A 24,142-nucleotide genomic window follows, 5' to 3' on the forward strand; every position below is an offset into this window, starting at 1 on the left:
CTGTCAACTAGAAACAATGGTTTGGCATGTGGAGATAAGAGCATGTGGTAGGGGTTGGGGGTTTAGCTCAGCGGTAGAGCGCTTGCCTAGCGAGCGCAAGGCCCTGGGTTCGGTCCCCAGCTCCGAAAAAAAGAAAATAGAAAAAAAAAAAAAAAAAAGAGCATGTGGTAGTTAAGAGCACCTGCCAAAGGACTCAGGTTTGAATCCCAGAACCCATAAGACAGCTATAACTCTAGTTCCAGAGGATCTGAAGACCTCTTCTGGACTCTGCTGGCACCAGGCACAAATGTGGCACACAAACACACATACAGGCAAAATGTCCATATATATATAAAATAAAAATCAATCAAACAGGGGTTGGGGATTTAGCTCAGTGGTAGAGCGCTTGCCTAGCAAGCGCAAGGCCCTGGGTTCGGTCCCCAGCTCTGAAAAAAAAGAAAAAAGAAAAAAAAATCAATCAAACAACAAACAAATAAACAACAATCTGGGCAGTGGTGGTGCATGCCTTTAATCCCAGTAAGTGACAGAAAAACTAAAAGAATTAATTTTTTTGTGAAAAACAGTCATTAAAATTATACTAGACACTAAATCTAAAACTACTATGAGGCTATCTTGTAGTTTAAAAATACTGCCATTTTTAGAAAAGTAAGCTGAGGGAAACCTATAGCATCTAATTTATAGCAGACTGCCAGAGAATGTCAGGCACTCTGGAATGTCCTGACACTTCTGGAACTGACTGGAGACACTGGTGTCTTTCAGCACTCACGTGCAGGGTGCTATGGGCAGCGGCTATTCGTCCTCTGTGAGGTGAACTGCCTCCTGATACATGCTGGGTAGAAAGTCCACGGCACAGCTCCAAAACGGGGTGCAGTAAGACTTCTCTCAGATGAAGCAGCTTGGTGGAGGGAGGTTGAAACACTGATTGTTAAAGCCTCATTTCCATCAAACTCTTGTTCTAGACTCAACTCTTCCTTGTATTGTTCAAGTACGCTGCTTCCTAATTCAAACCTGCCTTTTCAGAAACTCATCTCCGTTTCACTGAAATGCACCACTGACTCAGTCTCTAAACAATCAGCCTAGGGGACTCAGGTCCCTGAGGTTTGTGTAATGGCGAAGGTACTGTCATCCTATAGGCACCACCTGCCTTTAAGCATCCTAAGAGGTTCTTACCTCTTTTAAAGATACCCTTGGGAGCACTGGCTAAGGCCATGAGAGGCCCCTGTCATCAAGACTTGGGAAGAAAGTTCTACCCAGAAAATAACTGGTTTTCCTTCCTATTACATTTGACCTAGTTTCCAGAAAAAGTGTGTCATGCTAAGAGTTCTTGCCTTAGACTCTAATTCCAGAGAGCTGCTACAATCAATCAATCAATCTCTCTCTCTCTCTCTCTCTCTCGCGCGCGCGCGCGCGCGCGCGCACACACACACACACACACACACACACACACACACACACACACACACACACTTGAATGCCCGACCTTAACGGATGCTCTCTCATGCACTGTGTGAGACGGTTGCTTTGTCCTGCAGATACCGCTCAATTGGGCTGTCAGCATTGTAGCTTTCCATAAGGCACATTCCTCATTGCTGGGGCACAGGGTGGCAAAGGGTGGGGAGAGGGAAACCTGAATTTTGCCTCTTCCGGACTACCGGACTACGGTTTCTTCAACAAATTGATTCTTTGCTTCTAGTTTTCTTACTGGGGAATTGGCCATTGTATTCTGTTAATCCCATACTACAGTGCTGATAAAGTTATGCAAACTATTACCTTTGGAGGTAGTATCTTCTCCATTATCTTCACTGCATGGCTATCCTGAAGTTAAATGGGGGCAGCAGATAGAGTTTAAACATTGCATCATGGCCAGCTCAGCACTGTGGTCTCCAGGACTCAGGCCTGGTTTCTAATCCTTATACTGCCCCTAAGCTGAGTGCCCCCAAAGACATGATCTTACCCTCACTGCTCACCAGTTCCTGATCACTGCAGCCACATCATGCATCTTCATAAGGACTTAAAATTAGTATTTCTCAGCTTTCCATGTTGCATATACAAGAATGTGAGGAGCAGTGCGGGACATATATTGTGTAGCTGTTTTTTGTTTTTCTATTTTCCTGGACTCAATATGTGACTGTACATGCATGGGTTATTTTCAGCACATTTTAAATTCTAAGACAATAAAGTCTGCCATTTAAAATCTCTATGCTTTTCTTCCATACTCATCTACTCTGAGTTTGAGATCTAAAACATGTTATTTCAGGAAAGTAAGTCATTTGAGAAAGTAAAACAAACCAATAACCATTCTTCCTGTGTATTCCCTTATAAGTATGGACTCTGCTAAATGAGAATTAAAAAAAGTCAGCTTATTTTTCTTTAAAGTTTTTTTGGGAAAAGAAAAAAAAATCACACACACAAAAGGCAAGGGCAATGAATGTCAGGATTCTACAGCAACCTTCTAGGAGGAAGGCTGCTGTGCCTGGGCCTCTCTGGGCCAGCAATGGAACAAGTCTACCTGTTGCTTGCCCCATGTGCATCCAGAAAACTCCTGATTGCTCTGTGTGTGTGTGTGTGTGTGTGTGTGTGTGTGTGTGTGTGTGTGTGTGTGTGTGCATGTGTGTGTCTTGTCTCAGTTTCCTTGGACTTGGTTCATTTATTTTGTCCTGAGCCCCTCAAGACCTTGGGTTCTTTCCCTGGGTCCTGGGTTTAACTAGTGTACTAGAAGTTGTCACGGCTCTGGAGGTAAGGCACAGCCCGTCCTGAAGAAGAGAATGTGCAGGGGAAGCCATCTAGATGGTGTTCTGTAAATCACTGTGGGCAACAAGAATAAGCTTCTGCATGACTCCATGTATATGCTCCGCACACTTCTGCCTGACCCAACGCCAGTTCTCTTGCTACCCATCAACGTGCTCTCACTGGTTTGCAACAGAAGCATTTGAAAACCTTTAAAGGGGTTCTACGTGGAGAAGGAAACTTCGAGGCTACCTGGGCTCTCAGTACAGCCACTGTCCAAGTGTTTATTCCAGAGTCCTCATGAATGGAGCCTTCCAGGCTCTGACAGGAGGCAGAGGAAGGGGCTGCTCTTATTTTTAGAAACATCTAGAAAGGAGAAGTGATCTCAGGTCTTCTGCTGAGCCTCAGTGCCAGCCCTACTTCCTCTTCCTAAGCAGCTGGAGTTGGCCCTCCACTCCACAGCTGATGGCTGGCCCCCATTCTCTAAACTCAGAATCAGAAAAGAAGAAAAAGGGGTGTGGAAGAATGGCAGGAAAGAAGAGGAAAGAGTTTTACAAAAGCAAACACACACACACATACACAGACAGACAGACAGACAGACAGACACACACACACACACACACACACACCCCAAAAGCAGAAAATGACAAATAGCATTACCTCAAACTAAAAAGTCTCTGCACAGAAGGGAAATAATCAACAGAATGAAAAACAATCTATATAATGGGGAAAATGGTCATCAAAGTGTTAATTATCTAGACTATATAACAAACTCAAAAGTAAAGACAGCAACTCCTAAAGAACCAATTATTCAATAAAAAATGGCCAAATGATCTCAAAAGAAATAAAAATGTCAGTTAGAGACATGAAAAAAATGCTCAGCACCGTTAACGCTCAGGGAAATAAAAATCAAAACTACAGTGAGCTCCCACCTTGCTCCAGTCAGAATGGGTATTACTTAAAAGGCTGGCAATGTTGTGGAGGAGAAACGTATCTTTAGGCACTGTGGTGATGTGGGTGGGGCAGTCACTATGGGAAACGTATAGTATCCTCAAATAACTAAGCCCCACCTATCACTTGCTAGCTCATCCCTGTGTAGTAATATACACCTGAAGAAATGGAACTGGATGCACAGGAGATGCTCGCAGAGCTATGCTTACCGTGGCACTATTCACAGCTGAAATATGAAAGCTGCTCAGGTGCCCATCAACAGAAGACGAAATAAGAATATACGGCAGTCAGTCCTGGGGTACAGTTGCAATTTTAGCTACTAGAAGATAGAGGCAGGATGACCTCAAGTTCAAGGCCTGCCTCATCTACAGAGTGAGCTCAAGGCCAGCCTGGGCAAGACCCCTGACATAACCTCCAAAAGAAAAAAAAGTAGAAAGGGGACTGAGGATATAGCTCAGTGGTAGAACACATGAGAAGCCCTGTGTTTAATCCCTAGCCACAGTACAAAAGAAAGAAAATATGATATATACATTTGCAACAGAGTATTATTTGACTGTGAAAAGAAAATCCTGTCATTTGTAACAAAATGGAATCAGAGGGTTTCATGTTAAGTGAAATAAGCCAGATACAAAAAGAAAAGAATTGCATGTTCTCTTTCATATATATTAGAACTAAACTAACTAAAACAATTTAAAAAATAAAGTAAAGAAAAATTCTTGAGTAAGGGGAAAAAGAAGGAAAGATGGCAAGGAGGGAGGGAGGGAAGGAGGGCACAGTGGAGCAGAAAGGTCAGGACCTCACCCTATAGAGGAATTAAAGCAGAGCATCTGCCATCTGCTCTCCCTGCCCCACCAACACCTCAGCTGCACTGGGAAGTCTGCTGAAGACAACAGGGCTTGGGGCACAGAGAGAACACACCGCCAATCAAGGCAGAGCAGCCCATGTGTATCTATATCTAGAACACAACAGCCATGTATATAAGCTCACTTTTGGATTTGCCCTATCTCAGCTGTGCCCTGCTCCAGGGAATAAGGAAGGAGCTCAAAGCTTAGGAATGAAAAGTTAAAGAAACACTCAGGAAGGTGAGGCAACCTGTCCTGAATAAAAGACCAAATCTGGATGTCAGGGGACCTAAAGTCTTCTCTGGGCTAAACTTCCTGAGCATGGAAAGCCCTGCATGCCATACCAGAGAGGTGGCTGTCCCACAGCTACTTAACACTACTAGTGACAGAAATTGACACCTTTATCTACTTCTGTGCCAATCACATTATTAGTCATTTGTCCTCATATTGAGGAGCTATAATGTCCATTCTTGGGCCTTCCCTATGCTTAGCAACCCCCGCTTCCACACGCGCGTGCACAGACATGCACACACTTTTCTCTTCCAGGACAGACATGCTCTGTCTTGTCTGGACCCCGTGATTGATAGGTGATAGTTTGACCAGAGGACAGCTTGCTGCTCCTTACCTGTTCAGGAAAGCATTTCCAAAGCGACTGAGCTTTCGGAATGGCTTTTTGGGATCCACAACTAAAGCATTCCCAGGGGTACTTCCCTCAGTCTCCCCATACATCACAGCAATGAAGGAATCTGTGGTTGGCTCTGGACCAATTCTCATGCCTGGGAAATCTTGCTCCAGTAAGTATCTGGAAAAGAAAAGGAAACAGCATGATGTTACAAACAAGAAATCAGAGAGCTGCCTAGGACTATCCAACTTGGACACAATTGTTAAAAATCTTGGAGGATCAGAGGTTCAAGGCCATCCTTTATTATATACAAGTTTGAAGCCAACTTAAGTTACATGAGACCCTGTCTCGAAAAATAAAACAACCCCAAACCAAAAGTAGACATCTGCAGTCCCACTGACATAAAAGGTGCCACCTTAGGAGAGGCATTACCCAGTTACCTCATCATTCCTATACGTTCTGGACTACTGCTGAATTTATGCCCCCTTAGCAAAGTGTCCCTGGCCTGCATGGGTAGCACCTTCTCTATGGTTCCCAGGCACCTGGTGTAAGTTGCCATCACCATGTGTCTGCAGGTGTTCTGGGAACAACCAGGGAATGAACCAGGGTCAAGGGGAGAAACTGAATGCGTTTCTGCGGCTCTCGACTCCAACACGAAACCATCTTTGTTTCTATAAATCCTGACTAGTCAAATATAGCCTGTGATATTTCTGGGAATAGAGAGAAAGAACTGAAAGTCAAATGTCAAACACAGCTTTGTCATCATTGTGAGGAGAAGTGAAACTTCTTTCTTATGTAAACAAAATGAAAATTAAGCAATGTGTAGGCATTATCCTAAACCTTTTCTTTCTGTCATTGCTACTTTTAACTTTACCCAAAGTTTTTACATTTCTGTGAAACTGCAGAGACCCAGAATAGGTGCATTGTTTTAAGATGTCCTGTAAGCTGAGAGTAATCATGAAAAAAATCTGGTAACAACTGCTAGCGTTTACTGAAAGACATAAAGCCTTGAACATGTACCATGCCTTATATATGCACTATGCCTTATGGATGCACCGTGTCTTATGTATGCATGCACTATACCTTACGAATGGACAATACCATATGCATGCATCGTGTCCTTTATAGGCACACTACCTTATGCATGCACTGTGCCTTACGCATGCATGTACTATACCTTATGCACACACTATTATTTCATTCAGTTCCTACAACATTCTCAGCTGAGTGATAATATTATCTTTATTTTTCAGGTAGGAAAACAGGTATCAGAGAGGCCAAGCAACTTGCCTAATGTTACACAGTGAGTGGGTGAGTGAAAACGGAATGCAAGCAGTCAGATTCTCAGATGCACACCGTCTTCCGAACTTTACACTTGGCCTGGCACTGTGCTTTCTCAGATAAGGAAGGACATTCAGGATCCCCACTCCAGGATGTAAACCTGGGATTAGGACTTTCTATTTCCTTTAATGTGAAAGGAAAGGGGCTCACCAGATTGTCTTCCCACACAGCTCCCTAGATTCCCCAAAGCATAGGCACATTGCCTCATTCTCCTTGAAAAAAAAAAGCTGAAGCAAGAACATGCTATTGATTCAAAATATGTCCATATTTAATGTTTTTCAAAATATGAAATTTTTTTCTTGTCAAAGTCTTAGTGTACCTAAGAACAGTCAATAGCTTTAGGAGTAGAATTGTTCACATTAGTTAATTCTTACAAACTTCCATACAAATCAGACAAGAGCTCTGATGACCACACACTAAGACCAGTATGTATCTCACACACTAACTAGTGTGTAATGCAGCCCTTCTGGAACCTCAAGTCTACTCATTCAACAGCAAAGCCAGAGCTGAAAGCCAGGTTGCACCGTGGCAATGTCTGGTGTGACTTTCACACCCCTCAGCCTGGATGAGGCTAGGCAGAGAGAACTAGAGACAGCTGTGCAAATGGCAAACTAAGCATTAGAAATAGCTGCTAGGGTTGCAGGATTCCTGGGGGTACACACAGTTTCCAACTCACAAAAGGGTCACGTCCAAGTACCATTCTGACACTTGAAGGCAATAAGGTCAATGTTTACTGGGGGTCTCACTGTCCCATCAGCTTTGGGGGAGGGGACCTCAGAGCTGAGCTCTATCTCCATAGGATGTGACCATCTCAGTGCCTTCAGTAGGCCTCGTCAGGAGAGACCTCCAGGTTCCACAGCAGAGTAGGTGAGGAGGGACCTGAGGTGGGAACACAGAGATGCTATAGCTATACTGGGAAGACCTGGGGCTGTTTAAGTCAGATATTCACTGCCAAGAGGTGTCCAAACTCCAATCTGACGTTTAATTGACTTGAAATCACAGCAAATCTTATGGACTGTGGAATTAAATAGGATGTTCAAGGAAAACTCAACTGATGAACTTGTTTAAAGGAGAGCAGGTGTTTCTGTCTTTTGAGTTTATACAGTAATAGAAGCCAAAGTTTCCTCAGCAGCAACCCTGCCAGGAAGAATGTTAACAAGTCCTTATTTTTGAGTTGGAAATAGGAACTACCTTGAATAAGGTACCCCCAGCTGTAACCTTGATGAAGCGATCAGGCTCTGGCTTTCAAACACAGGCAAGAAAAAGGGAGGATTACTGTACTGCTTTCTTAGGATATAAAATTGTTCAGTGGTACTCTCCTATAGGTACTAAAATTATCCACACTCAACGTTCAGTTTCATATCAATGAAGTTCCAACGAAAAGACACAGTATATAGTAAAGTTTAAAAACCTTCCATATACTTGATGCTGGTAAGGGTCATGAAATCTTTCTCTTTGTGTAGCGGCAGGAATAGCTGGTTCGAAGGCACTCACACACTTCTTCACATAACAGGCACTTGCAATGAGTCACCCTTGTGGAGCAGCTCTCCTACCTAGTGTACAGGTCATCTATGGGCCTGTTTTCTCTCCCAGGTGAATGGATACTCAATCATACATCATACTGATGGGCAGGCAGTAACATATCTTTGTAGAAAAAGAATCAACCAAGATACAAATGTCTGTCTAAATGTGCAGCCTGGGAGGAGAGGGGGAGTGGACCCTGAGGGAAGGGACAGTGGACCCTGAGGTGACATACACAGGCACTTTAACCTCACAGACCACAGGGTAAGGCTGAGCTAGGAGTCTGGAAACCTCAGAGGATTTACCAAAGCTGGCGTTCCAGGGACTCTGAGGTCTTATCTGTGGTAACAACAGTTGAAAGGAACACAAGAGGCAACAGGAAAACTATAGAAAAGAATCCACCATGGTACAGAGCAGAGCAGCCCACTCCACAGACATCCTGTGCCTTAAAGCCTTGATGACTGTCCTTGGCACCGCCTTGCTCCCTTTCCTGTGTTCTCAGAAAGGCCTGCCAATTCTAGTGATGATTGCTCCAAGGTCTTGAGTCAAGCCACCAACAAATGGAAGAAGGTACAGACATTTGAATCATATGTGGTTGGGCGGAAGTGGTGAGGGTGGATGGGAGACCTGACCTCTGTGTCCTGGTCTGATGACGTCATTGCATGTAGACAGTGTTTTTTCTTTCATTGCGTAGGCTAGAGGAGGAAAATTAATTTTAAAGGAAGAATATCATTTGTGACAAAGGGAAGGAATAAAAACCCTTAGGACAATGAAAAGTCCTTTACTGTAACCCAAGTCCTTCACTGTATTTTCTCAAAGATGGGCTTAAGAAAAAAAAAAGACATTATTTAGCATTTTAAAAAAAAATGTTATTTACCCCATCTGCCAGCTATGGTTATTGTTCCTTCGGTATTTCTTATGCATTTTCTCTGGGTTGTACTTCACACTTATTTTGTTAGTAATACACTCTACCTGACACTGGGGGACTTGTTTATGCCTTTACATAGATAGCCTCCACTGGTAAATATCTTATGGGTAAGCACTACTTTCCTCCCCACTTTACAGGTGAATAAACTATGGGTCGAATAGGTTAACTGAGCTAAATCAGAATTAGAGAGGCTGAGTCACCACCAATGGAAGCATTTACAGGAACATACTCTATGAGTCACAAGGAATGTTCAAATGGAAGATCGTATTAATCAGGTATTCAATAAGTTATATATACTAAAAATATTCCACACATATTTGAGATGTTGCTTAAGCATAACTTTGACATTCTGAAGCTAAAATCTACAGATAAAAGCTTATGAAAACAAAGCATTTAAAGAAACATTCATATACACACTGGCATCTGTGCAGTTTCAATTCAGTATTATGCTTCAAACACATCTTAAAAGTCATTTGTTTAAGTGTGTGTGTGTGTGTGTGTGTATGTGCCACATGTGTGAGTGGAGGCCAGAAGACTTTTGGGAATTGGTTCTATCCTATGATGTAGGTTCTAGGAATTGAACGCAGGTCATCAGGCTTGGTAGCAAGCACCTTTCCTCACTGGGTGATCTTGTTAGCCCACCAAAACACTCTTAAAATGAGAATTAATTTGAGGGCTGGAGAGATGGCTCAGTGGTAAAGAACACTTACTGTTTCTGCATGCCTGAGGTTTTGTTCATAGTACCCTCATAGTGGCTCACAACTGTCTGCTGGGGAATACAATACCCTTTTCTGGCCTTCAAGGGTATCTATCAGACATGCAAGGTATACATGAATACTCAGAGGCAAACCATACACATAAAATAACAACAACAACAAAAATCTTTAGAAGGAGAATTAAACTAACTCAAATAGTTGCCTCGATCCTTTGACTCTTAATACAGTTTATTTGTTTATCTGGAGTAATTAAGATTACACCCAAACCTTAAACATACCAGGCAAGTAAGTACTCGACCACTGTAGCACATGCCGGGCCTACTAATGTGGAGGTCTCTGCAAATGCCATGGCCGGCAGAGGAACGATCCCAAGAGGCAAGAAGCAAATTTGGTTCAAAAGTACTCAGTAGCTGGTGTTGGTTCAAACTTCTAGAGTTTATTAAATCGAGCAGTTTATTATAGCCGGTATTTAAGCACAACACAATTTCAGAAGAAAAGTCTCTTGACAGTTAACTCAGTCTCGTGTGTACAACAAAGCTTAAGCATGTTTACACTGGACTCTGTGCAAGTACATAATGGCCTCTTCCAAAAGGTAGGCTCTGCTGACTTAGAGACAATGCTCAAGCCAGGGAAAAGGGCTGAGGGAGTAGGGATGGCCTGGCCCTAAGATAGCAGGGAAGTTACCTAGGTGTAGTAGAGTCCAGGTGACATCTCTCATGAGGCTAGGTTTTATTGACTGTCAAGCATACTCAAGATCTAGGGGGAGAGTCTGGGATAAACAAACAACAGTCTGGGTGAAGCCTGGCTCTCAGCTAGCAAAGATCATCAGGTTATAAAGCACATCCATTCCAGCATTCTGGGTGGAAAACAGGTAAGTACCTTCCTTTCAGAGACAAGCTTGTGTGCTTAACTCTCTTGTGAGCACAGGGCCTCATTCCCTCTACGTGCTGTAAGTCATGTAGTGTGAAAGAAACATAATAGGAAATACAATCGTGAGATCAGTGGAGACATTTCATTTTTAATTCAGGAGAACAAGTCTTAAGACAATTCAATTTATAATAAACATTTGGATTCTCATGGTTTGATTGCTAATATTTGACTCATTATTTCACAAGGAAAGGGATTGGAAAGAAAAACTCCTTCCACTCTGACTTGCCTTGAACTTGAAATTATTTTGCTTTGTGTTTGAGATCAGGTCTCACTATGTAGCCAGACTAGGTTCTGCTTTACAGAGTCCTACTGGTTCATCCTCCTGGTGCTAAAATACCAGGTGGGCCTCACCATTCCACCTTAGAAATAGTGTTTGTTTGTTTGTGTTTGTTTGTTTGTTTGTTTGTTTGAATTCATGTGTATAGGTGTTTTGCCTGAAAGTGTGTCTGTGTACCACTTGAGTGCTTGGTTCCAAGGAGGCCAGAGTGCAAGGAGGCATTGATTCCCTAAAGTGGAGTTACAGACAGGTATGAACTGCCATGTGGGTGCTGAGAACTGGACAAGCAGGCAGTGTTCTTAACCAATGAGCCATCTCTCCAGCACCATGGCTATTGTTATTATTTTAAAATATTTCCATCCAGTATTTTTTCTGTGGATATAATTTTTCTTCTAAAATTATAAACTGTCAAAACAACTTTATGTCTACATTTTTTCACCATTCATCTCTATGCCATTTCTCTATGCCATTAAAAAGACTTTTGACATGATTTTTAAAGGCTGTATAATTTTTCTTTTGTTTTGTTTATTTGAGACAGAGTTTAATTCTGGGGCTCAGGCTGGCCTCTCACAGTAATCTTGCTGTCTCAGCCCCCAGGTGCTAGGATTTCACACATAAGCCATCACTCTCTGCTTAATGGCTATAAGCGTTCTAAGGTAGTCAACTTAGTCTGGCATTTCCTAGCTGCTAGGCAGCCAGAGAGTTTTCATACTCAGGTCAGGGAAGCAGTTCAGTGGTACAGTAGGTACTTAGCATGTATGAGGCCTGGACTTAGTCCCCAACACACAAATCAGTCTGTAAATCAATCAATAAATTTGATCTCCACTATAATTTTATTTATTTTTATGGTTTTAAACTTCTGTTTTATTATTGCTTTCTGTTTTATTTAGTTTTTGGGATGAGGCAGGGTCACTATATCCCTGGCTGTTCTGGAACTTGCTAAATAGATCAGGCTGCCCTTGAACAAACAAGAGATCTGTCTGCCTCTGCTCCCCAGTGCTGGGATTAAAGGTATGTGTCACCATGCTGGGCGAAACTGTCTTTCTTAAGCATATTATCCTAAGGTTGCTTATTTAGGTGACATTATTTTAGAAATTGCTGTGCTGCAATGGAATGGACATTAACCTGTTTAGCCAAAAGACTGGAATTTGCTGGGTGAAATCTTACCCCTCTGATGATTCTTTGAGCTCAGAGGAATTCAAACTACTTGATGTTGAACTGAGCTTTGAACAACTGCTATCAACACAGTATCACCACCTGTGCCTTCCTTCTGTGCTTTCAGGATGGCAGAGAAATCTCTTGGAATCAAATCAATTTTTCACAGCCAGCACTGTTCATTTTCTCCAGTTTTTCATTCAATCACACAATGAACATTCATTATTTTTTTTTCCTTTTTTTCGGAGCTGGGGACCGAACCCAGGGCCTTGGGCTTACTAGGCAAACGCTCTACCACTGAGCTAAATCCCCAACCCCGAACATTCATTATTTTTGATGTTATGATTTATAACATAAGTCTGACAGACTTTCCTTAGGCTATAAATTCTTTGACCTTTGCGTACCATAATTCTTCATGAGGGCTTTGAAAAATATAGAATTTTCTAAAAATTTTTGATACTTTTTCTATGAATACTGATATTCTCTAATAAGTGCATTCTACAGAGCATAAGTATAAAGGAACAAGTAGTATTTACTAAAACATATATATTAGAGAGAAAGTCTCACTATGTAACTGTAGCTTGCTGGAACTTTCTATGCATACCAGACTGGCCTCAAACTTATAGAGATCCACATGGCTCTGCCTCTGGAGTGTTGGGATTAAAGATGTATGTTACCACACTCAGCTAAATAAAATTCTTTAAAACTTAATAATGGAAAAAAACTCTTCATGTAAAAAAAATCTCTTCATGTACTTAATTTAGTAAAATAACAAAGGAAATATCACTACAGTGAGTTTTGACAGTAGTGTACCATTCTCAGTTCAATAAGACATGAATGACAAAAGGAGTCAATGTAATTACAAGTGCAATGGATAGTTATGGGTCAGGAAGACTCAGGCCAGTCTACTCAGAAGATGTTGGAATTCTCCCTCAGCCAAATGACCAGAGTAAACCCAAAACCTCAGCAGCTATCTTATGTACTAGAGATAGGGACCATAAATAACATAAAGGAAAAAATCTTTACAAGAGCAGCAGCAGCTGAAGCACCTAAGGACATTCATACGACGATAATTCCTCAGAGATTCACAAGGATATTCCTAAGAGCTGCAGAGGCTGGAGAAGTAAAGCAGCCACCTTTGCAGACAGAGGAGGGAAGGTCGCAGCCAAAGCAGTGTTGTCTCTGCTTGGGAACAGCAGAGACAAAAATCTCACTTAGGTGATCAAATCCAGTTCTCATACAAAGGATGCCAGTTATATTTCTCAAGGAAGCACCTAGCGATGTGATTTTAAAGTTCTTCTCAATGAGAAATAGAAAATGACAACAGTTGTTTGGAAAATAAGGAGACTCAGAAGGTTCTGGAGTTACCATTTGTAAAAACTGTTTCAGTGTGGGATGGTGCTGGCCTAAGAATCATGAATATAACAAGAAAGAGAAAGGTCCCAATAGACCTAATATTAAATAACAGCCTATGAGGAAGCTCACTTAGTGCAAGGAAGAGCTAGCATTCTTTAACAGGAGTGCTAAAAATCACCAAAGACAAAAGCGACTAAAAGCACCAAGACAAGCTTTACTTTAAAATGGACTATGTATATGTAAATACGTGTGTGTGTGTGTGTGTGTGTGTGTGTGTGTGTGTGTGTATTATGCCTGACAGTAAATATATAAAATTTTAAATCAAACCTATTTAAGAAGAAAATACACAGCTACTGAGATGTCTCAGGATGTGGGCAAGGGAACTTCCCCGAAAGTCTGAGAAACTAAGCTTAGAACTCACATAGTGAAAGTGCAGAACCAACTTCTCTAAGTAGTACTCCATCACCTTTTACCTTGGCATGTGTGCACACCCTCCACACCCCCAGGACACATAAAACAAATAATGCAAAAAACAAATGCAAATATTTAAAAAATAGAAAAAATTAGTAATGATCTCTCAAGTAATTATAAACAAAGATTCTTCATAAATATATAAAAATAGAAAATTTTATATTTGATTATAAACATTAAATACATTTGCATGCAAATTCTCATTAAAATGTAAAAGCAAACTTCTAACTGAAAAACACAATAATTATAACTAAGTATTTACAAGATAAATTGGGGAAATATCCAGCATGAGAAAGATGACACTAGAAATGGAAATTGGGCAAAGTTCACAGAATTCACAAAGAAACAGATAGTAAATATTTCATATGCTCAACATTACCAACTGTTTAAAAAGCAAATTTAAAAAGGTTTTCCTATCAAATTTACTGGTAGCTTAGTAAAGCTCATTTCTGGTAGGAGCTTAAATTGAAGTAACCCATGGACACTGGTAGATATGGTTAGTAATACACAGAACCATAGGAAAGAGTGCAGTGTCTTTGCCTGTATACATAGTTGTCTGTCTCTGTCTCTGTCTCTGTCTCTCTCTCTCTCTCTTGTGTGTGTGTGTGTGTGTGTGTGTGTGTGTGTGTGTGTAAACAGGTGCACATATGTGCCTGTGTGCACATGCTTATGGAGACCAGAGGACAACCCTGGATGGCATTCCTCAAGGACTAGCCATATTTAGTTTTGAAGTCGTTTCTCTCAAGGGCTTAGAGCTCATTGAGAGAGCTGGCTGGCCCCAGAGCTCCACCTGTCTCTGCTCCTCTAAACCCTAGGATTACAAATGCATGACTGCATGCCTGACATTTTTATGTGGTTTCTGGAGATTGAACTCAGGACCTCATGCTTGCGTGGAAAGCACTTTAGAGCCGGAGCTATCTGCCTAGTGTTTTGTTTTGAATGCAGTACTTATGCTCAGGCTAGTCTAAGAAATAAAGTCTTCTATCAGGAGCATTCATCATAGTGTTATGCACAAAAGTGCAAGATTAAAATCAAATGCTTCAAGCTGTGCTGTATAATGAGACAACCATTCAAGGTACATGAGATGGGGGCAGGACTTAAGTGTCTTCCTCTATTGCTCCTCATCTTACTGCTAGAGACAGAGTCTCTCACTGAACCAGAAGCTTCCCACTTAGTCATACCTGTCTCCACTCTACACAGCTGGGTTACCAGTACCCAAGAGCTACCCAACCTTTTATGTGGGTGCTAGGGATTTGAACTCAGGCACTTATGCTGACAGGAACAAGTGTGCTCACCCACTGAGACATCTTCCCAGCCTCTGAAATTACTTTTGAAGATTATTTAATGATTATGGAAATGTTCAACATTAAGTGGGGGAAAACATTGCTTTGCTGAGTTGTATTTACCATGCATTCTCCAGTAGGATTTCTATGTCTTCATCTGAGTCTGCTAAAAATGTGATCAAATGATGCTGGAAACAGGTGGAGAGTTCATGGGAGCCAGTCTCCCTCTGCTGGATCAAGGCTGAGCTTCTTAAGGCTTGATGGTTCAACTGTCGAGATTCCATTGGCTGGCCCTTAAGATATCAGTAGTTCTCAAATGTTCTCTGGATAGGGCTACAGAAGAACCAGAGGAAGCCTCTGGCCACCACATTCCAACTGAGGATACCTCACATGGGACCTGAGATCTTTATTTTGAAGCTAATTCAGATATACAGCCAGACTTAGGAACTGACACTTTCTTGTTCACAGTCCCAAAGTTTGAAATGTATATTAAATGTCATTAGAAGTAATCATCTAAATGAGAATTTTTTAATTTAAAAAAAAATCTCTTCTTGAGTTAAGGTTACAGCTCGACATTAGATTACCTGTTCGTCACATACAGCACCCTTCATTCAAATCTCAGTACTACAAAACCAAACCCACTGTCATCACCACAAAGGTTCTCTTTCCACCAACATTTGTCGTGATACTTGGCCACTTGCAAGCAGATAATACAATGGGTGGACAGCTACTGGCTGTGCTGAATAAAGTCACAAATGTCGCACACTAACCTGTCCCACAGCCCTCCCACTCTTCTTCAAGCCCTAGTTTTACTTTGTTCTCAATCACCAGTTGCTCTTTCTCTACAACCTGCCCTCTCTAACCACTTATAACTGTTGAGGTCATGCTTCTTTAAGCAAGCCAGTACAATGTCTCTGACTTGTCCCCTCCAGTGCCCCAAGGCTGAGGATTTTCTATATTTGATCCCGTCCACCACTGGCTTCCACTATCGTCACTTTCTGACGCAGCTTTTGCCATGGTCACTCTGGCTCCAGATGGCTGATCTACCTACAAGCTCTGATTTGATCCTTCCCGCTCCAAAATACCTGGTTCTTTGTGCCCTCCCCTCTTGGCTTCTGTAAGGTTATGCTTATTTATTTTGCCTGTCCAGCACCCCTCTCCCCTTTTCTAATAACAGCATCCAGAGGCATCACCTTTCCCTACTCTTTAGCCATATAGGGGCTGACAACCCCATTCTGTGTGCTTTGTCCTCTATCTCTCCAGGAATAGTATACGACCAAATAAAGTCCATGGCATTCAAGTCAGAGACTTGCTGACAATGCTGTAGCTCACTGTTTCTACCTTCTTTCCCTGCTAAATACTATATATACATATAAGTTGTGCGTGCATGTGTGGGGGGGGCACGGAGGAAGAGAGGGAGAGAGGGGGGAAAGTAAAAGGGAGAGAGGAGGGGAGAGAGAGAGGGGAAGGAGGAGAGAGGGAAAGAGGGAAAGAGGAAAAGAAGAGAGGGGGGTCTTATTTAGCCCAGGCTGGCTTCAAACTTGCTATGGCAGATAATGATGACCTTGAACTTCTCTTCTCTCTATCTCCCAAGTTCTGGAATTACAAGTATGTATCATTACACCTCCTTTATGTGGTACTAGGGATGAAACCCAGGGCCTTTGCATGCTAGAAAAGCACTCCATCTATTGATCACAGCCCCTGAATAGTATATTTAAAACAGCATTTTTAAAGTTTTAATACAGAGTAATGTTAAGCACTAATTCTTCTTTTACGTATGAGTGTTTTGTCTTTAAGAAGTTGAATATATCATGTGCATATAGTGCCCGTGGAAGCTAGAAAAGCATGTCAGATGGCCTATAGCTGGGCCGCAGATGGCTGTGAAGCCCCTGTGAATACAGGGCACCAACCCGGCCACTCTGCAATAGCAGCTACCATTCTCAACCGTCGAGCAGAGGAGTCTCTCCAGCCCTTACTAAGCACTCACTATGAAAATGTTCATCAAACACTAATTTTATCAACTTGAGTATTATGAATGATGAATGTTTATTGGCTGACAAGATATACAAGGGGAAATAAAAACATAGGATTCCACAGTAGCTATCTGTATTCTCTCTGCCTCACACTTACTCTTTAGTCCCTTTGGGGTTTTTTTGTGGGTTTTTGTTGTTGTTGCTGTTGCTTTTTGCCCCCTTAGCTAATTTCTACCTTGTTTTCTTTCTGGACTCACACATTTTTATTTTTAATTAGCACACAAAGATGCACAAATTACTTGATGGGCACTAATTACAGAATTATGGAAATCAAAATTACAGGCTGCTTGATTTTGGAAGAATGCTTTTATTGATTTGTTTTTATTTTTCAATTCTAGTGATTAAGTCTAAGATCCTGTGGATGCTAGGCAAGCACTTCACTGCTGAGCTACAACCCAACCCCAAGTAGAATACAACTACCATACTAGAAAATGTACTCTAGTTCTAAATGTTCTAAAGAGTAGATCCATGTTTGATTTACCCTCAAAGTTCTATAATCAGTACCACTACCCAATTTCAGAGCACTTTTATCACTTCAGAAAGAGCCTGCATACCCATGACAATCGCTGGTCATTGCTTTTGCATACAGGAACCCAGCTGTCCCAGTGTCACCTGGTGAGGAACCTAGTCTTTTTCCACTGAACTGTCATTGGTATCTTATCAAATATCAGCTGATCACAGATATGAAGGTTTATTTGGGGGCTCTCAGGACTGTCCACTGATCTGTCCTTCTGCTAGTGCCATGCTGCACTGTTCTCAGTAGTTACATGATAAATTCTAAATCAGAAAATGTGAGTCCTCCAAACTGTCCTTTTTCAGAGCTGCCATCTGTAATTCCAAGGTCCTAAGAATTATAGTTAGCTTGTCATTTACTGCCTCAAGCAAACAAAAAAAAACCAAAGATTTTAATGGAAATTAATTTGAATTTGACAACCAGTTTAGGTACACTGGTTAAGTGTGGTGGCGCATTGCTATAATCCTAGAATTCCAGAAGCAGTAGTAGGAGCATATCGTAAGTTTGAGGCCATCCTGGGCTATACAGTGGTCTAGGCCACCAAGTAATATACATTGAGACAGAAAGCAGTTCAAGAGTGCTACCATATGTTAAAATGGCCCCCAATCCACAGATACTGGGTGGTTTTCCATTTAGGCCTTCCTTAACTTCTTCCAGTGATACCTTTGATGTTCCAGGCAGAAGTCAGTCTTGCATTTCTTTTTGTTGGGCTTATTCCAAGGTGTCACTACTTCATCCTTTTTGGGTGCTCTCATAAACAGGTTAGTTTGCTTAATGTCACTTTGAGACTGTTTATTTCAGGTTTATACAAATGCAATAAATTTCTGTCTTTTGTCAAGATTTTTTAAATAAAAAGACCATGTGGTCTGCAAATGGCTTCACTCTTTTCCAATCTGGACAGAGCTTGTGTCTTTCCTGCTTTATTGCCCTGCTCTCTGGCCCTTCGAAGCCTACCTAGTTTCTTTGTTTCAGTTCTTGGGACTGAATCTAGGACTTCATACAAGCTAGGTAAGTACTACCACTGAGCTACACCCCACCCAGTCTACAGTTTCTGAAGTCACTTCTTTTCGCATTAGGATAAATTTTCTTGGGGAAACAAGTACAGGAGGAAAAGAGGAAGTAGAACCCTTAAGAGCAAAAGTTGCAATCTGCAGTTTTAATAGGTTTCTGGGGGGCCCCCCATGCTTCACAGTGGAATGATTCTGCTTTGCAGCAGCTGGGCCCAGTCATTTTTTCCCAGAGGAGCCTCTGAAGTCAATTTTTAAATAAATTTATTTTTAATTCTCTGTGTGTGTGTGTGTGTGTGTGTGTGTGTGTGCGTGCGTGCGCGCGCGCGCGCGGGCACGCACGTGCATGCACATGTAAATGCTGATGCCAGTGAGGTTCAGAGGAGGGCATTAGATTCCCTGGGGCTGATGTCACAGGTAGTTGTTAGCCACCTGACATGTGTATTAGGAACCAAACTCCAAATGTCTTCTGGACATTTGGGTCTTTTGGAAGAACAGGAAGTGTTCTTAACTGCTGAACTAACCCATGAAACTTTTTTCTTTTCAAACTTTAGACATAAACCTGGATAAGATGATACGATCACTTTCACTAATGCCAATCCCTTCTCCTTCTCTGGACAATTTTTCTTTGCTGGTCAGAGGTAGACGATTTAACAGTTCTTATTATATATCCTGTCTTCTGAGAAATGAAAATAACCAGACAATAGAGCTGTCAGCTGTTTTACCATTATCCTAAAGAGACTTTGACAAATATCCCTACCACATCTGAAGCCTCCTCTGGCCTTTTGATGCTACGATCAATAGGCAGTTCTACCAATCTGTTCTTTCCATTTAACTTCAACATCACTCTTATTCTGGACTTGGCCCCTCCTGTACAGGAGTGAGCACATTTTCTTGATACCCCGGGCTCCTCAGACACCCACCTAGGAGACCTTTCCATCAAGGAAAGGACACACTAAGCTGCCTCAGTTCTGATGAACATCCTGGGTCAGCGCATCTAATATGACTTCTATTTTCTCTAAAACAAGAGAGAAAAATAAAGGTTTTAGGAGTGAGACACATAATCATGAGTTATGTTGAATAGCTTACAATGAAGAAAAATGTTTCCCTCCATGATTCTGTGGCTCCTGTGTTAGTCAGATGGCAAAGAATAAGCAACTTTATAGACAAGCCCCTTCCGCAGGTTTGTGTGACCACTTAGTGCTTGCAGCTAGAAGCAAAGTGCCCAGGTCCCTAGCCAGGCCCTAACTAAACAAGGTCCAAGAAGGTCAGCTCTCATGGCCATCTCCTTTGTTTACCTCTCTAAGTGTCAAGTCTCCAGGACAGTTGCCCCCTGTTTACTGCTCTCCTCCCAGAACAATCACTTCCTCCTGCTCCTCTCTAAAATCAATGTCAGATGCCACAAGTGCAGCTTCATCCAGCTTCCTGTCCACAGAGAGCTTCTTCTAACCCCCAGGTCCACGTTGGGCCCTTTGTGGAACAACAAGCCACTAGGCCCAAACTCCCAGCCAAGGTGACTCCTCCCTGGCTGTAGCTCCTATTGAGTTCCAGCTCTAAAAAGGGTTAATTGAGAAGTGTAGCCATGAGTCAAATCTCAGAATCTGTCTTTTAACACCCTTCCACAAGTGTCTTCTAAAAACTGAAGCATGGAAGAATGAGAGTGTAAAAAAATAGTATGAGGTGGGGAAGGAGGACTGATACATCATCCTGCGAATTGCACTGTACTCTCCTACCTCAGGCCTGTTTACGAGCCAGGCTATGAACAGAGGAACACACTGTCTTTAGGCTAGGTTGGTACAGAAAGAAGAAAGGCTCCCTTATCACGCACAGATACTGTGAGGGCCACGGCAAAGACACACAGGAGGAAATGGTGGAACCTGCCACCAATCCATTTTAACAATGTTATACTCTTATTGCTCTAAGGGTAAAAGTTCTCTCCTCACACTTGTAATACTCTCCTGATAATTCCTACTGCCAAGACCTTAGTGTACCATCTGTTTGCCATTTACTTTGTTTTTGTTTCTTAGGGATTTTTGCTGTTCTTACTGCTGTTGTTTTGAAGACTGGGTCTTCTGTTGTCTAGTCCAGGCTATCCTAGATTGCCTTACGTAGCCCAGGCTGGCTGGAAGGCACAGTGCCCATGATCCAGCTTCTCCAATCCTGGCATTACAGGCAAGCATCATCACAATTAGCCCCTTGCCATCTTTCAAGGAGCCAGTTACTGTAATGTATCTAGGTTCACTCCTGAGGTAGCATATTCTACACTGTTTTCAGCTCATTAAACAGCATCAAATGAAACAATTCCAGCATTGTTTCCCCCCTCTCTTTGTTCACATTTCAAAAACTACAGTGTATTTTCTTTGTTGAGTTCATTCACACTGTATCCACAGGACCTGGCTTTAACATATTTCTTGTAGTAACAACCTTTCTATTTGTTCATAGGAGGGAAAAAAAAAAGAGGTCAAATTTAACAGAAATGGCATGTACCCCAGACAGATGCAGTTTTCTGAACACCTGTTGAATATCAAGTGATGGCGAGTGTTCTGATTCCAAAACTCTGGATCCAAATCTTAAATGTTCAGTCACTTTGCTTCGACCAATAGGGGTCTGAACTCAGAAAAAAACAAAACAAAACAAAACAAAACAAAAACAAAAACGAATCTTCCCAAAGATAGGGAAATAGACGCCTTATTTAAAAAGCAGCCCGTTTCATTGTAAATTATTTCTCATCGAGTTACTTCAGAGGAAGCTATATGATTGGAACTGCAGGGCAAGCCGGTTATTGCTTCTGGAGACAGAGCGACTGTGACAAATATTTTCAGTTTGTCAAGGGTGAAGAAATGGAAACTAACAAACAGTAACTTGACACTCCCCTTCATTCCACAGGCTGGTGAGGCAGCTACACAGTAGGCTAACTTCCTATAGATAATAAAGCTGAAGGTAGCAGCCGTTGTGGCGGAACGTGGCACCTAAGGGCTTGGCAGTACTCCCACTGTGGCATTCACTCATTCCTTCGTTCACTCATTCATTCATCATCACTGTGCTGGAAGGTTACCTCTCCACCTAGGAGACGCATACCTTTATTATCACTTTCAGCCCCAGGCTGCGCTAATGATGAGTCTTGACCTCTCTCCCTTTCCTGCACTCCCAGGCCAGGGTGACAGGCTCAAGGAAGGCCTTGGCAACAGCAAGGAAGGGGCTCGCAATGCGCTGGGGGCCGTACTCAGGGGAGCCTTGCGCAACGGGAACCGGTTAGGGCCGAGGGAGGCGACTGGCCACCAAGCTCCGAGTGTAGCCTGAGGGCAGGCCGTGCCCTAGCGGAGGGGGAGCGTGCGGGCAAGGCAGGTTACCTGATGAAGGTGGTCTTGCCCGTGCTGTACTGGCCCACCAGCAGGATCATGGGCTTGTTTTCGAAGTCGGCGTCCTCCAGCGCTGGCGAGTGGAACTCGTGGAAGCGGTACGCCTCTTCCAGCGGCAGCACCTTGCGCTGGTAGAGTGAGCGCAGGCCGCCCGTCACCGTCTGCACCGCGTCCATACCGCCCGAGCGCTCGCGCCCGCCCGCCTGCCGCCCCATCCAGCTGAACATGCCGCCGCCCGACAACTTGCCGCCACCGCGCTTCAGTCAGAACCCTAGAACCGCGTCGCTCGCTCTAGGCGCCCGAGGAGCTCTTGCCACCGCCCGCTCCCGGGCCCGCCCCCTGCCGCAACGACCAATCATCAGTCGCTGCGTCACGGGAGCGCGCTCATTATTCAGAAGCGATCTCAGGTCCTTCCTCATTGGGCGTCTGCCAAGCCCATGGGTGGAGGCTCTAGCCAATGGAAAGGCGTGCCTTGAATTATTGATGACCGCATCGGTCTAGAGGGTTGGGCATGGAGAGGGTGTAGTCCAGGCGGGGTGACACAGGCTCGTCTACCCCTGTACATCCTTCTGTCCAGGTGGCGTTGGCTTCCGGGCAAGTCTGAGCTGGCAAGAACGAACCACCAGAGGCCGTCCTCCTGGAACTCGACTCATCCCAAGCCTTTGGACGTGGATACTGGGGACAGAAAACTCCGAAAGTTGACAGACAGGTTCCTTTCCCGGGGCAGGTGTGCCCTGTTTACTGTCGAAGATACTCAGGCTCACCGATATAATTGGCAAAATTTGAAGAAGAGAAAGTGAACTTCAACTATTTGCGTAGACATTTCTCCTGCCTCCACTCAATTCTGGATCACGTAAAGGCCTCTTTCTCCTAGACACTGGTAGAAATCACCTATGTATCCTAAGCGAGAAACAGTGTTGGCTCATTTTCAGTGTGGCCAATGAGGCCAGCTGCAAAGGAATAACCCGAGGCTTGTTAAAATACAGATCTCTAGTTCTTGCTACAGACCTACCAAATAAAATGTTGAAAGATGCAGCTCAACAAATGCCTGCAGATGATTCTCGTCTGCATAAAGTCTGAAGAAAGATCATTTATGAATTATTTCTTTAACTTGGGGGAAATGCAGAGCTGATTCAGCAAGTAGTTGTAAAATTGCTTTTTAAAGATCGCTCAGATGTTGCCAATGCAGTGAAAGGGTGTTTATGACAGCTTTGTTCATCACTAGAACTTGGAAACAATCAAGATGGCCTTCAGTAGGCAAATGAATAAGCCATGTATATCCAGACAGAAAGCTGCTGTCTCTAGGAGGTCAATTTATTAGTGAGGTTTCTGGCTTCAAGAACAAGCTAGAACCATGCTAGAAACAACAATTGGACATTCAAGAAGAAATCTGCATGCCTTGGAATAGCACCAAAACTAAGAAATGTTTAGAGCTAAATCTAAATCGAACGTACCAGATCTATATGCTGAGAATCAAAATATATTTCTAAGAGAAATGGAGGCCTAAATATACTGCCCATACCATATTCATGGACCAGAAGACTCAACAGTAAGATACAAAACGTTCCCCAATTCATTCAATGCAATCTTCAGCAGGTTTTTGTTTTAGCCAAAATTAACAAAATGATTCTAAATTTTAGATGGTGGATGTGAAGGTCCCAACAAAAATCAAACCATGTAAAATATAACAAACATGGAACTCTTATATTGCCTAGTTTCAAGACTAATAAAGCTACGAAAATCAAGACCAGGTGGTGTTAATTCAAACATTATCTAATAAACATAGACTAATGACATTTCAGCAATAAGCAACGAGCTTCTGTAAGTTTATCTTGACTTACGACATCACATTTTAGTTTGTGTGAGTCCACTCCATGATGTTCACCCAATGACTGCAATGCATCTCAGGACGCATCATCAAGTGATGAACGAATACCGATGGAACAAGGTCCACAAAGAGGCCTACGCATACGTGGTCAACTGATTTTTGACAAAATAGATAATTTAGTAAATAACACAAAATGTATTTGTTTTTCCTTTTGGAGCTAAGTAAGTCTCATGCAGTCAAGCTGGCCTCAAACTCACTAGATACCTGAGAAGGACCCGAAT

At 42.6% G+C, this 24,142-nt stretch overlaps 1 protein-coding gene across 1 annotated transcript in view; it reads right to left on the bottom strand.

Moving 5' to 3' along the window:
• Ehd4 (EH domain containing 4) overlaps positions 1–22,347 on the bottom strand; it is a 64,206-nt gene extending 41,859 nt beyond the window's left edge. The window contains exons 1-2 of the mRNA XM_032903992.1: positions 22,025–22,347; positions 5,146–5,322 (exon numbers count right to left, since the gene is read on the bottom strand). Of these exons, the coding sequence (XP_032759883.1) occupies positions 5,146–5,322; positions 22,025–22,260 (413 nt within the window). The 5' untranslated portion in view covers positions 22,261–22,347. The remainder of the gene's footprint in view (positions 1–5,145; positions 5,323–22,024) is intronic.
• Between the last annotated feature and the right edge of the window lie 1,795 nt (positions 22,348–24,142).

Source organism: Rattus rattus, chromosome 5, assembly GCF_011064425.1.
Source record: "Rattus rattus isolate New Zealand chromosome 5, Rrattus_CSIRO_v1, whole genome shotgun sequence".
In the NCBI taxonomy this organism is placed as follows: Eukaryota; Metazoa; Chordata; class Mammalia; order Rodentia; family Muridae; genus Rattus; species Rattus rattus.